Source organism: Vulpes vulpes, chromosome 9 (genome assembly GCF_048418805.1).
Source record: "Vulpes vulpes isolate BD-2025 chromosome 9, VulVul3, whole genome shotgun sequence".
Taxonomy (NCBI): Eukaryota; Metazoa; Chordata; class Mammalia; order Carnivora; family Canidae; genus Vulpes; species Vulpes vulpes.
Genome location: NC_132788.1, coordinates 17,067,056 through 17,081,907, shown reverse-complemented (window position 1 = coordinate 17,081,907; position 14,852 = coordinate 17,067,056). Strand labels below are relative to the sequence as shown.

General features: G+C 52.5%; 1 protein-coding gene across 2 annotated transcripts in view; it reads left to right on the top strand.

Annotated features, from left to right (window-relative positions):
- Window positions 1-10,552: 10,552 nt before the first annotated feature.
- BIN3 (bridging integrator 3) overlaps window positions 10,553-14,852 on the top strand; it is a 44,268-nt gene continuing 39,968 nt past the window's right edge. The window contains exons 1-2 of one of the 2 annotated variants that reach the window (XM_072719493.1): window positions 10,582-10,659; window positions 11,246-11,342. Coding sequence is in view for 1 of the 2 variants with exons in the window: in XM_026007937.2 (XP_025863722.1) it covers window positions 10,652-10,659 (8 nt within the window). In the remaining variant the exon portion in view is untranslated. Of the gene's footprint in view, window positions 10,660-11,245; window positions 11,343-14,852 lie in introns of both variants that reach the window. The other variant, XM_026007937.2, reaches the window with a different exon arrangement.

The window sequence follows — 14,852 nt, the reverse complement described above, 5'->3', positions numbered from 1 at the left end:
TTGGTCAAGCATCTGTTCTCCCATCTTCCATCGGTAGGGGGTTATTAACCCCTACTCCACATGGCTGCTGAGAGGTCGACTGCAATGTAAAATTATGAAGGACTGCTATCCCATCCCAGAAGCCTGAAGAAGACTGTTGGGGAACACTTTTCTCTTTCTACAGTGAATATTCCAGGCAGACATTCTAGGCAGAGCTAGGAGCGGCGTCTGAACTCAGTGACTCTTCCTACTAGGTCAGATGAGAAAACCACACAGAGTTCAGATGGTTCAGAGGTGGCAAATCCGGGAATGGTCCTTGTTTCATTGTTATAAACTATCTCCTGGGTCTAAGTGTACTGAAATCCAAATCCAATGAGGATATATATCATCAAACCGCTGTATACCTCTGGGACTCCTTTATGTCACTCCTGTACCGCACCCAGAGAGTTAGGACACCTGGCTCCTGATCTTGACTTTGATATGAGGACAAAGCTGCATGATGTTTGCAAAGCCATAGCCCCCCCCTCTGTGTCTTCAAGTCCCCATCAGAAAAGTGAGTGGTGCTAGTGGTGGGTCCATATGGCACTTCAAGCTTGGATGTGCAGAGGTGCCAGGACCATCACCCTGTGCATACAGGACCCACCCCTCCACCTTAGAGCTGGAGGACTGAGCCAGGGCCCGGCAGGGGCAGGAAAAGGAAAAAGCCTCTGCTTTTGTCCTCGTAGGCCCGAACCTGATCCTACTTGCTGCTGGCCTCTTTCCATCCCCATTGACTTCCTGGGGCCTCTCATTCTCTGAGCCAAGCCAAAGGTATTTAAGATGACATTTAGTGAGATCCTCTGGTTTGGGGTCTCGGCAGTGGCCTGTGATACATGGATCAGCCCCAGGCCATGGACTGGAAGGTGCCAGAGGGTGGCTGGCTCCTGAACAGGAGGGAGTAGCAGAACTGTGGAGGGCTCAGAGCTCTGCCTGTGAATTCCTACCACTCAGAATCCTCTGTTTGGGGATATTAGCCCCAAAGAGCCTCTGCCTCTCCTAAGGGGGCCTAATCTCAGGAGAGGCTACCCCAGAGGTCCTGGAACCTCATTTCTTCTTCCCAACCCCAAAGACCAAGTGTGCTTCTCCCCCATCCTCCTCCCAAACAGGCTGCCCAGAACCATTGGCCCCTCCCTACCGGCCCGCCTTTTCTCCCTTATCTTGAGCATCACCCATTTCTTCCATCCCTCCCCACACTGGAGCGTCTGCTGGGTTACCCAACCACCCCTAGGTCAAGCCTGTGTCGGATGGGTTGAGTCATTACCTCCATCTCCTCCCCAACCCTCCCAAGGTCCCAGGGCTTGGTCTGGTTTAGCAAGCTGGGAGGGAAGGCTCCATCCCTTCCATGTGGGTAGGCTCCAAGGCTCCACAGGCCTCTTGGGACCAGGATTTTCCTGGTATTTGGCCTGACTTTGTCTTCCCTGGAACAGTGCCTCATGGGCACTCCTATGTCCTCAGCACTATAGACACCCCCCCCCCCCCATCACCAACGAGACCACCCAACAGATGGCCTGAGTTTGCTTCCTGCCCATCTCTCCACCCCAGCTCCTTCTCTGGCTAGTCATGGAAACTTGGACACAGCAACTAGCCTCTCTGGGCCCCGGCTGACACTTCCATAAGGTGGTGGTAATAGCACTGTGCCTGCCTCAGGCAGGACACCAGCCCAGCTGCCTTGCCAGGTCCCTTAGGTCTGCTTGCCCTCTGCTCTCTCTCGCCCTTGCCCCAGAACACCTCCTCTGCCACCATGTGGGATTCTTGGTTCACCATGCCCCTCTTCCTCATGTGCCAGCGGTCCTTGACTCCTACCTCTCTCCCATCCACATCCTCTCACCCTCCGGCCTCCGAGGGCTGTCCTAGGAGAGTCTCCAAACACCTGACAACAGGCCTCCCCAGACAAATCTCCCAGAGGTTCAGGTCACTGCTTCCCTCTGCGATCTCCCCACATTATCCAGGAAACCTACAGGCTATGGAGCACAGCCCAGTTTCCCCCACCCTGGGACAGGAGGATGGGCTCTGTCCTCTCCCTGGCTGGTCTTGCAGCACTCGGGGGTGGGGGTAGGGGGATGGGGGCCTGGGCCATCTCACTGTGTACGGCCTGCTCACATGACCCCCATCTCCGTGCGTGCCCGCAGCACCCCACTCTGTTCTCCCACAGCCCAGGCTCCCTTACTTGCCCTCCCCCTCTCGTTCTCTTTCTGTGCTGCGCTCCTAGAACACACCCTCCCGGCCCACCAATCCTACACAAGCCACTGTGCCTTACAAGCCTCACGGCTTCACAGTCTCCCAGGCTGCCTTTGTGGGAAGGGTCTCTGCGGTCTACTCCCTGAGCCCTGAGCCCCTCTCCCAGGGAGGAAAAGCAGCCCCAGGCCCCCAGGGGCCCAGGCAGCCCCTCCCCAGCCTCTGGTGAAGGGAGCAGGAGAAGGAAGCATGGTCGGTTCTTTTCCCTGAGACTCCTAGATTTTGCACCAAAATGCAGGGTGTGCTCCTGTTTGCATTTTTTTTTTGTTTCCTTTCTGAAAATAACCATGAAACTATCATTTCCTCCCACTGCCTTTTCCCTATCTTATTTGGATTAGCAGAGTTGCTGGGAGAGGTGGTTTGGAGCCACTGGCAGCCTCCTTCTCTGACCTGGGTCCAGAGAGCTCACAGGTGGCTTTTGAGCAGGTGCTGCCAGAGGGGCACCAGGTCCCACAGTGGGGAGGAGAGGGGCACAGACACTGGACACCGTGGAGTCCCGTGACTCCCTCCATCACAGACCTCAGGCAAACCAGGTTTCTGCCCCGCCTTGTCCCCAAGTTGGCAAATCCTAGGACCGACTGTGCCCTGGTTTCCCCTCAGGCGTAGCTTCTGGACATGGGGGAGGGGCCAGCTGTTCACCCCCATTCTTGGCTGGCTGGAGGGGAAGCCACGATGGTTGCAGACTCTCTTAGTGAAGTGGGGGGGATCCACACAGGAGAGTCTGTCCTTATATAAGAAGGAAAATGGGGTGCATGCTGGGGGGTATATTATTGTGTTTCCTGTCCAGTGCCTCCTCCCATTCGGCCATTCTAGGCATTCATGCTGGTCCTCCAAGAAGCAACCCTCTAAGGATACCAGATCCAGGTTGGGGTGGTGGACCAGAGAGGCCCCCAATGGAACCTGCCGCACACTCCTCCCAAGTACCTCCAGGTCCAGCCCACTTCCCATAACTTGCTTGAGAAACTGGGTTCTCACTACCTCCACCAGCCCATGCTGTGGAGGCACTGGTTCCACGGGTCTCAAGCCCTCCAACACCTCAGGCGGTGAGGAGAGCAGTCAGAAATGAGGGGGTGAGAAGCCAGCACTCCTTGCCCTGACGACTTTCACAAGGCACCCCATACCAAAGGCTCGGGGCCCCAGCTATACAGGATTCCAGTCTCCAAAGTCCACAGCTGCTTGTCTTTGTGTCTGGTTGGGAGGGAGGGCCCCTGGGGTCCAGGAAGTGACGATGCCATCCAAGGCAAGGGATGCCCAAGGTGAAGAGGGGCTAATGCCTGAGCAGCACCCATACCTTGGCCTGGCCTCTGGGGCAGGGAGAGTTTGTGCCCAGCACCCTCCACACCTTCCCTTAGCCTCTCTGCCCTGCACTGCGTGTCTTCTCTGGGAATTCGTTCCCGATCAGGCCAGAGGTACGACAGGCTAGGACTGGAGGCACACTGGCCTGGCCTCAGTGGCACCACTGGTTCCTCCTATGGAGCAATGAGACCCTTCCTACATGCTGCTCCATGCTGGTCACCACCTCCTCAGTGCGCAGATTTACCCTCAAGAAGCCTGGAGTAGTGGCGTCTACCCCAACCACTGACACCCTTCTCTAAGTCGGCCTGCTATAGTGGAGACCTCCTCCCTTTCTTTCAGGGTCCTTGACTGCCCAAAAGATAGAAAGCCTGACATGGTGCCCTCCCTGACCCCACAGGCCTTCCAAACACATCCATACCATGCACCCCTATGGTCCTGCCCCATCTTCTCCAGCAGGACCCTTCTCCACCCCCACTCCCTGTGCCAGGCTGAGCTGCTGGGCTATTTGGGGCTTTGGCCGGCCTTGCAGTGTAATCAGTGCCTCAGGATAATTGCCACCTGCCCTGCCGGTGTCTGGGGGCTGTCTCGGCCACAACAGCAGGGGGCGGACACTGGGCAGCCAGGCCCGAAGTGAGGTCAGGCTAGGGCAGTCCTCCCCACTCCCTGGATCCCCTCTCATCGTGTGTGGGACCTGCAAGGATTCCCAAGAAAAGCCATGCACTCCTGGGGGCTGTGCTCACCTGGGATACCCTGCGGCTTCTGTGGAGAGCAAAGGGTTCTCCCAGCCAAGGGACAAAAGTCCTGAGGCCACTCTATCACCCACAATCACCTCCCTGCACTGCCATCTGATATCAGTGGGTACCCCTCCTGTCTGCAAGCTGACCTCTGGGCACTGCCACCGCTGGAGCATGGGCTTTGCAGCCAGAATGACTTGTTGGACCATCCCAGGATCTCCTGTGGCCAAGCCAACCAAGCCTCATCACCCTCCTTTGGGAAGGTGGCAAGGGTTATTGAGATGGCAAATGAGTGAGAATCCTACAAATGCTAGCTCCCTCCTCTTTTGCTACTTTCTTTTCTACTCCAAGGCAATTTAGATAACCTGGTTTTAAACACCTGTCATTGTCACTTGGCCAACTCTATGACTTTGGGCAATTGGTTCAGCCTTGGTTTCCTCATCTATAAAAAGGATCATCAGAGCAGCTGCCTCATCAAGCTACTGTGAAGAACATGTTGTCTTGGGCCGCCTGGCTGGCTTGGTCAGTAGAGTGTGTGACTCTTGATCTCAGGGTTGTGAGTTTGAGCCCCATGTTGGGTGTAGACATTATGAATAAATAAAATCTTTTTTTTTTCAGCAAGGTAAATAAAATCTTTTTTTAAAAAACAGAATACATTGTTGAATACATGTCAAATGCTTCACTCAGCACCAGTAGCACTCAACAATGATAGTTATTATGGAGAACTGTGAAGAGCAAAGAATGGGTGTGGGGAGCATCAGAAAGCCAAGTGTGCCACAGTCAGGAGACCAAAGCCTGAAGAGATGTGCTGGAGCTGATGGGACAAAGCACACAGCAACCCCAGTGCCTGGACATCCTCTGTGGCAGCTAGGGCTCTGAGGGTGAGGGGGACTTTTCCCAGAACTTCTCTCTCTTGCAATCTCTTTTGCTCTAAGGTGATGCCCCTATAAGCTCCTCATTTAAAGAAAAATTGCAACAGCAAAATTAAGATGAAGTAGCTTTGATCTTGGGAGATGTCGAAGTAAAATTGTTTCCTTTTCTTTACTAATATAATCCCAAGGTTATTTGTCCTAATCCTTGGAATTCTTTACAAGGCTATCCACATCCACAAGTGGCTAGCCAGTAGGAGGGCCATTCAGACAAATTCCTTCTTCCCAGAATGGAGCAACATGGGTGGGGGGATGGGTTGAAGGACTGACCAGAGAGAACAGGATTCACAGGGTCAGCCTGTCAACATACAGCCCAGTTCCATCCCTCCCTGCCTCAGAGCCTTCCCCAGGGAGGTGCTGAGCTCCCATCGCTGGCACCCAGGTCAACAGGACAGACCAGGAGGGCACCCCAGCTCTCCTGCCCCATCAGCACCAAAGCAGGAGCAAAGGCCACCCAAAGTACCAAAGACTGTCCCCTTGATAAGCAGAGGAAGGGAGAAGGTTGGAGGGTAGAGCCTGGAAAGCAGGGACTAGTCCCTACCTGCAGGAACTGTTCAACCCCAGGTGGCGCCCTGCAAGCCCCAGCCCGAGGTGGCACTTCTTTGGCCCCTCCACAGCCTGGGCACCAGCCCCATGTCACAGCCACTGTGGACTTTCTCCTCCTCTTCGGCCACCAATGCTCCCTCCTCAGGAGCTGCAGTGACTTCCCTGGGACTTCCCTTTCCAGTTGACCCTAGACCCACCTAGAGGAACAGGCCACCTGGAGCCAACTCAGACCCTGGGGAGCACAGGCTCAGTGCTCCTCTGGTCAGTTCTCTTTTCAGTGGGCACCTCCTAATCCAGATCGAGCTATCAGGGGGCTGCCCAGCCTTGACAGAGCAGCCCTTGGACTGATGCCCAGGACACATGTTGTCCAGGGGGATTGTTTTCCCTCCTGGGTGCACTCTTTCTCACTCGCGTCTCCTCCTTGGCTTCTGCGAGCTAATCAGGGAGAAGGAGGGGGAGGAGGGGGATGCTGCTTGCCTTCCCCGTTATCTGCAGCAATCCACGGTGACTAATGCTCCCAGTTGGTAAAAAGGCAGTGTAATCAAAACACTTTTTTTTTAGTCCTTAAAGTTAGTCATTCTCCCAGAGTGGAGGAAAAAAAAGCCCACAGCAGGCACCATGAAATGCAAGCTGAGAGGCTCACGCTGCGGGTGGAACTAAAGCATTGGCCATGGGAGCTCCCCATGGGTTTGAGGCCCGGTCCTTCTTCCTCCTGGACCTTGGCTAGCCCTCCTGCACACCCCCTTTCTTCTTGCTTTCCTTGACATCTGGACTGTCTGATCCCTAAAGGACTTCCATGCCAAGTCCGGAATCTGCCCTTTTCTCTCACCCTGCCAGGTGCTGCCACCTGCTGGTCCTGAGCTCGCCAAACTGGAGGAAGCATATAAAAGCTCCCAGGATGAGGCCGGGACCGAATCCCTTTAGGTGCCCGGTCTCCTGCTGGCTCGCTCTCCAGCCCCAACCCAACCGTTCTGTGTTTGTGCTTCTCCTGTCCCCGGCTGTCTGCTGCTCCCTTCCGCTTTGCCTTGGCAGAACTATCGGTTGTCAGAAGTAGGAACTTCCAGAATCATAGGTAAGAGGTGGGGTACCATAGTGGCAAAAAGCATGAGGCTCAGGGCCAGGCTCCCCAGGTGGGAATTCCATCTCCCTACCTACCAGCTGTACTTTGTGCTGATCACAACAATGGTACCTACTTCACAGGGTCATTGTAAACAACAAAAACTGAACCACTGAGAATAGTGCCTGCCATATTGTGAGTGCTCATGATATTTACTAACTCATAATAAAAATAATAACAGCAACTAAATGATAAAGTAGAATGTACCTAATTAGTCATCCAAGGCAGACATTGCTAATCAATCACAGAACTTCCCCCACCAATGGCAGACTCCCCAGAATTCTCATATGGTGCCCCAAGCAGCCAGGAATAAGCAATTCGAGATGCCAAGTGGGATGGCACCCATTTGCCATCCCAGATCTAACCTGGACTCTTTATGTGGCAGTCAAGAAAAAGGAGACCCCGAGGAGGGAAGAGACTTATTCCAGCTACTTGGGAGACAGAGCCGGGGTCCAGACAGCTATTCCTGGCCCTGACGGCTTGGCTAGCCCAGCCTCTGACTCGCCACTTTGCACTGACATTTGAGCCATTGAGGTGTGCTTCCCGCCACTGGAAACTCTTACCCTCATATCTTCCATCAGCTCCCACCCTTGGTCCTCTCCCATGCCCTTGGCCCATGGCTGCTCAGGGAACTCTGTTGTTCTGAGACATCTTGCTGAGCAGATGCAGAGCAGAGGGAAGTGGGTAGTGAAACCAGAAAAACCTGAGGGTCCTGAATTTACCCTGCAGGAGACTCCCGAGGAGCACAGACCTTCAGGGCTGCAAGGGAACTCAGCCCATCAATTGGGCCCCTGAAGGTGAGTCCCCTCAGTCTCAGCTCTTATGTTGTAATGAAACCCCTAATGGCCCAGCTCTGGTTCTGGAATCCTTGCTCTTAGCTGATCAGAGGTCTGCAGGGTGAAAAATGGGAGGGTCAGTCTTAGACCTCTGACAAGACCAGAGAGGAGGGTCAGTGGGGAGCACTTACTTACCAATTTCTGAGTGAAAAGCTCCAAGGAGAGGGGAGGGGTGTGGTGGCAGGACTGGTTCTTTGGCTGCTCTCCCTCTGGTATAGAACTTTGTCCACCCAAGCAGATCTCTGCCACCTGAACACTCTTTGAACTTCAGACTCAGACTCTGGGGGAGGAAGTAGCTTCCACCAGGCTTGCAACCAAGAGCATCCACCTCTGTCTGAAACTCCTCTACTTTCAGCTTCCACGTAGAAACTGAATTTGCTCCTTTTCCAGCCCTCCCCTGGAGGGGCAGGATCAACCTAACCCGCACGGTGCTGTTGCTTGGTTGGTTCCCAAAAGAAAGACATAACTCCCAAGCCTGGTCTGGAGATCCTATGGCTGAGTTTTCTATGACAGTGGGAGGTGTTGATGCTTCCTTGTGTTCAGCTCCCAAGGGATCAGTGCCACAAGGCATGGCACGCTCATGGAAGGAAGCTCGGGGGTCCACGGAACAGCAGGGGACCTGGCCATCCATCCTCAACCTGGCACACTTCAGGCTGAGCAAATGAGCCACAGACAAGGAGTCAGAGCAGGCACTTTCCAGACAGATTCCTAGAAGGCCAGCATTCTTTCCAGGACCCTCAGAGGTCCTTCCGGCCTCATCAGAGCCAGGGTTGGAGGTAAGCAGCACAGCCCTAGTTGGGCCTTGGGCTGAATCCTTCCCTCCCTCTCCCCCAACCCCTCTGCGGGCTCCGAGATGTCACTGATCCCTTAGAGGGGCTCTGAGCTTGCCTTTCTGTTCTGGCCCCACCCCACAGGCCTCCCCTATTTTCCTATTTCCTGAGGACCTCTTCAGTCAACAAGACAGTCAACTTAAAACCTCAACATGTTGGCGACTTTGGTGATATTATCTAACCACTCATCTTCTGGACAATGGAGCCAAGGCTCAGAGAGGGGATGTGATTTCCTGAGGTCAGTCCTAGTATCAAAGGTGGAACCAGAGCCCAGGACTCCTCCAGACTCTTAATTCAGAACTCATCATTCTTGACCTATGGGATGTCCCTGCTATTCCCAGCCATGAAACAGTCTTCCCCTGGGATACGGTGATGGCCTAGGCTAATACTTTTGGAAATTCTTTAGCAGTTTGGGGGAATAACACAGAGCATGAGGAAAAGAAGAAGCAGGTGGGAGAGCCATCCACAGGTGTTAAAATGCCAGAACATTCATAAACCACAGCACCCATCATCCATCCACCACACCTTGTACAAAGCAGCAAGGACTGTCCTTACCTTTGCCTACTCTGTCCTGGCTGCTCTTTGGTCACTTCTCCTCCTCTTTATTCTTCAATATGCTCTAGTGCTCATTTTGGCCCATTTCCTGAGGAATAACACGGTGATGAAACTAATCTGTGTAACTCACTTGGGGGCCCACCCTTTATTGGAAAACCTTGGTGGAGTCAAACTTTAGACCCTCCACAGAGGAAACAGGAAACACAAACGAGGGACCATCTCCTGCAGAAAGTCCTCTGAGCCTCCCTACTCCTCCTGACCAAGCCGTCCACGCTCCCCTAGGAAGGCAGAACAAGTAACATACATCTGTTCAGTGGCTTAGCTGCTCTCCAAATGACCCTAAAACACTCAAGATCCATTTGAAAGAGAATTCCCAGAGAGAAGGCCCTTGTGGATCTGGCAGTTACCTTCACGGGCTTCACCGCCTCTTTTCTCTTCTAAGGCAAGGAGGTTCTTGGGGGCAAGGAGGCCAACACAGCCCAAGACCCCAGGCAGCTTATGAGGAACTGAGACCCTGAACTCTGACTTTGGGAGACCCAAAGTGAGCTGCTTGCCTGGAGCTCAGGTCCCTTCTCAGCCAAGACAGGTTCCTCTGCCTGGACTGTCTGCAGCCCTCATCTCAGATCAACCTGGTTAGCCTGCTGTGCCTTCAGGACTTGGCTTCTCCTAGAAGCCACGTACAGCTTGCAGGAGCCCCTGACTGGCAGCCCAGCGCCCTGTCCTTTCCCATCACATGTGATTCTTTAGGTGCCCCTTACCTCTCCCTCTGGGCAAGTGGCCCTGGGACGGATTAAAGGGCAGGATCCACCTTTTCTCAGGGTTGTGACCTTGAGGTTGCACAGGGCCCAGCACACCGCAGGATCCCATTTTTTAGATGACAGAGTAAAAAGAATGGGACAGTTCACATCCCCTGGGTTCTGTAAAGGGGAGCGGAGAGCGAAGGACTGGGAGACCTTTACTCTTTGTTCTCTTCCGTTGGGTCAATCTACAGAATGTTTCCAACCCCAAAAGCATCTATTCTATATTCAGAGCCTTGTGCCATCTTGAAGAAGGGAAGATCCATTTGTGTCTGTGTTTGTAGGGGAAGGTCAGGGTGCACAATTTAAGAGACACAAAAATCCCATACGGTGAATGTAATCCCCCCTCCCCCTTTCCCCCAACTGGCTCCTTCCCCCATCAACAAGGACTACTACTGTCTCTGGATTAGAAACCTTTTCACAGAAAAACTGAGGCAGTAGCAAGGTTAAGAGGCACGAATGAGAATTTTACAAGTCAGTGTCTCAGGACCCGGGGTCCCCACGCCGCCCCCACCCCCAGTCCCCCAGCCCCCCAGGCAAGGCGCGAGGTCGCGGGCCGGGGACACCGCGCGGGTCGCCCGCCGCTGCAGAAGGGTTAATGCCACGAGGCCCCGCCCACCGCCCCGCCCACCGCCCCGCCTCTTCCGGGCACAGGAGGCGTGGTCGCGTCACTTCCTGGAGACTGGCTGAATCCGGAAGTGATCCCTGAGGACCCAGTCGCGGCCGAGGACCCCGGCGGCAGGGCCGAGTTCGGGACCATGAGCTGGTGAGTGAGGCCGAGCCGCCGGAGCCCCAGGCCCGCCGTGCGCCTTGCCCGCGCCCGCCTGGGTCCCCTCGCCCGCGCTGCCCGCACGGACCCGCCGCCCTTGGTCGTTTGAGGGCCCTTGCTCCGGTGCTTTCCCGGAGACTCACCGGGAGTTGGGTCGAGGGATCCCCCTCGGCTTGGGATCCCGCGTCTGTTTCCTGACTCTTTCTGTTGCAAGGAACCGGTCCCGTCTTCTCCCGGCTGCTTGAACTGAGGAAGTCTCCTGTTTCCTCGTCTTGTAAATGCTCGTTGTGAGGTGGAGTCAATGCTTTCTCCCCCGTGGGCATCTCTCCACCGCTCCCATAGCCCCGGAGCTGTGGCTCTCACTCTGGCAGGCTGGGCCCAGTTTCACCGACCAAAAAAATCCCCTCGCTTCCAGATGGCTGGCCTTTGCACCACTTCATTGTCTTGGAGAGACAGAACTTGCTTCTCTTTGGGGGTGGGTCCAGAGTTGAAAACCCACACCCACACTCCCAGTGTGGGATTGAACTAGCTTTCGTCGCTAACAGGGCCATTACCCCCACTCACTGCTTTCTCTTTAAAATAGACATAGGTAAGCTTAAAACATGACGGGAACCAGCAGGCCATCAGAAAAGACGCTAAGGAGTCTCAGAGTAGTAGAGTCACCACTCCAGAGCCCGAAGGTACGTTGCTCTATGATGCCCAGCTCATAGTAGAGACTTTGTAATATGTAATGGTTGATTTATCTTGTAAGATTCGGTTTGCCCAAAGGGCCTTACCTTCAGGCCCAAGGACCTGCATATAACCACAACTGGAAACCTCAAGATGGTCCAACTATAGTTCGTTTATATGAATACACTGACCCCCAGAGATGTAGGAGATTTTTTTTTTTTTTTTGAGATGTAGGATATTAATCAAACCTCTCTTGGAATCCAAGGTCCATATGGAATGCGTTTGCCACTCTGCCCTCATATAGTCTAGCCTGTTTCTTTATGCAAAATAAATGTAAGATAACTAGTCATGAGTGAATGAAGGTAGTAGAGTATCCTTCAGGAAGGCTCTTGCAGGCTCACATGTGACCATTAGTGTAGTGGAAACTACACGCTAGCCATAAGCAGCTAATGGCAGTCAGCGTTGAGGACAATTCTCTAATGTAAAATTTAAACCATTTCTGTCCCCTCCTCCCTCCTGCTTCTTAGACAAGATTGATGGACAAATGTCAGACAGTAGGTGCCAGCACGTGAGGGAAGCCTGGAGCAATACCCTAATAAGCCCCGGCAGGAGCTGCTCCTTTTCCCTCCACCTTTGCTCCAGGAGGCCGATAGGGGGTTAGAGCCTTAAAAAGCTAACTTTCCTATCTTGTTATAACCTAGTTAGTGATGAGAAAAGTGGCAGTCCTTCGATTCCCTCTCCTTGAGGAATTACTTCCTTAAAGTGTCAGCCTGGATCCCCTGACCCTGTGATATAGACGTCCTCTTGCCAGTCACATCTTGAATCTTTGGAGTTCTCTTGCTTAATTTTTCAAGGTAAAAAACAGAAAGTGCGAATGCTTTGTATTGCTTAGATTGGCATTTTACAATTTTAAAAATCGATCCTTTCTTCACAAATGGGGAGAAGAACAGACCGGAGACCAGTGTAAAAGATTCTCTTGGTGATCTGAAGCATACTGTTAACACCTGTCTTGAGGAAGTCTTTTTTTCTGAAAAAGTAATAGCCTGTTTCCTGAGGCCTGTCAGATTGCAGAGAATTGAAATTGACAATCAACTGTTCAGCGAAAGCTGAGATTTTTATCCTGTAGAATTAATTCACTAGTCCATGTGCAGCTTGGCACCTCCCTGGACTGAGGGTCAGAACCAAAAGGGTGGCTTTGTCCCTCAATGCCGAGATTCCTTTTTCTTCCTCTTTAGAGGGCTTCTACGTCATCTCTTACGTGGACCATGACCCTGTCTCACTGAGAGGGGAACAGCACCGGCGCCTGGGCACACAATCACACTCAGTTCCTGGCTCAATGGCTGGCAAAGGGATCGGGGCTGGGTCCTTCTGATTCACTCCTGGAGTGGTTTTCCTGCTCCCAGAATGAATCTATCCATTCATCCGAGACTGGAATTCTCAGTGGGGGAAGAGACCAGAGTGACGTAGGGCCATGATAGGAGGCCGATGCCCAAGGTCAAGTTCACCAAGCACATGGGGTATTCCAGCCATCATTGAATAAGGCCCAGGGGCATGCAGCACATGGTCCCCAGAGTGTAACCATTGTTCTGGGCTAGGCTGGGCTCTCAAAATGTCACAGTGAGAAATGTCCAATATTGATGCCCTTTGTACACTGTGGACTTTGCATGAAGAGTGAGCGGTCTTTGTTCCCTGCTTCCTCTGTGCATGCAGCTCGCCCACCGCGTTTGTTTAGTGGGTACCTGCTGCCTTCCTGTACCATCTACCCATCCATTGGTCTGCCAACCACCCACGTGTCTTCTAGCCAGCTGGCCCAGTGGTGTGCCCTGCTAGAGAGAAGGCGTTTGATGTTCACATCTCAGATCACTGATCCACCCTCTGGTCCTAAGTCCAGTGCTTATCTCTCCTCTCCTCCTGCTTGTTTCCCCCTCTCTCATCTTGTGTGTCCGTGTCTTTACTGTTGTAAGGAGGGAGAATTCAGTAGAATTAAGAACATAATATATCTTGTTAATCTGGCTTAGCTGTCTCCAGTAATTGTAGCCTTCCCTGGAACCACACACCTTGATGCTCTTTAGGCTTAAGTGATGAGGAAAAAGGAGGCCTACAAGAAATCTTCCTCTATTAGTGGTGTAGAAGTTTGACTCAGGATGAAGGAAATGAGGGTCCGTACAGAGAAATCTGGCTGGGTGTTAGAGGGGTGAGTTCAGGGTCTGGTTCCTTCACAGCCTGGCCTGGGTAGGCATCCAGCCTTCCTCCGTCTTGTTTTCTCCAACTGCAGCATGCAGAGGATAAGCCTGGCTGACATTGTACCACCCAACTGTGTCGTGAGAAAAAAAATAGAGACTATGCACATATGATTGTTTTCTGATTTTTCTGGGCTCTTCTACCTCCCGCTGCCCCTTAAGTATTGGTATTCCTTGGAATCCATCCTTTTTCCCTCGCCATGTTCTCACCATGTAGGCCCTCCCCCATCATCTTCAGGATAAAGGCCATGACTTATAAGGCCTTCCTGGACCTGGCTGTCCATCTATACTCTTCCCCTCATCGCCTTGTCCATCAGGCCAATGCACACTCATCCTTCCAGAGTCAGGTCAGGTTTCACATCTTCTGAGGGTTTTCCCCCAACAGTCCCCCACACCCTGCCAAGCCAAGTTGGGTGCCCCTCCTCTGACCCTCATTAGTGTCTGTACTTGAATTGTTGGTCTGCTTGTCAGTAACTCCACTGTGCATGAGGACGGGACTGTGTCTTGGTCATCACTGTATCCCTAGCAGTGTTCCCAGCAAACAGTACATGTTTATTGGATGTATGAGCAAGCACTTTTTTTTTTTTTCCGTTTCCTGACTTGCCTTAGCTCAGGAAAAATTTTCAGATAAAAACATGCAGAACCTATAAGCCACTTCCTGAAATGAAGAGGCTCTAAAAGTGCTGTTGTTAAATCAACGAGGGAAGAAGTGGCTTCAGAGCCTTTCGGAGACTGTCTGATTATTCTCTCTCCTCTCCCCCTGCCAAACTACCCTCTTCCATACATGCCTAGAACTCCTGTAGCACTTCCACATCCTTCCAGGGAGCACAGACGTGATCCTCTCCCGCTCAGGCTTTGTGAGGGCAGGATCTACAGCTTCTTCATCTTTGTGTGTGTCTACTGTTTGCACATAGTAAGTACCTAATTGGTAATTGTCAAATGAAATGAATGGAATATAAAGAAAGGAAGGTAAACTGCCGAGTCAAACTGAACCACCCATTCTATTTCATACGTGTTCTCAGTGGAGTCTCTTTTCCCTCTAGTGTTACCCTTGCTATTGCACATTTGTATAATGCTTTTAACTTTTCAAATGACTTTCCCATCCATTATCTGACTACATCCTCACATGTACCCTCAGAAGTATGCAGTTCAGGTCTTCTTATCTCCCTTTGACAGCTTGTTAGAATTCATGTGCGGAGTACCTGGCAGAACTAGAACTAAAATCTGCTGCTCCTGAGTATTCTCTCTGCTTGAACAGAAACGTTAGAAGAATGGAAGACC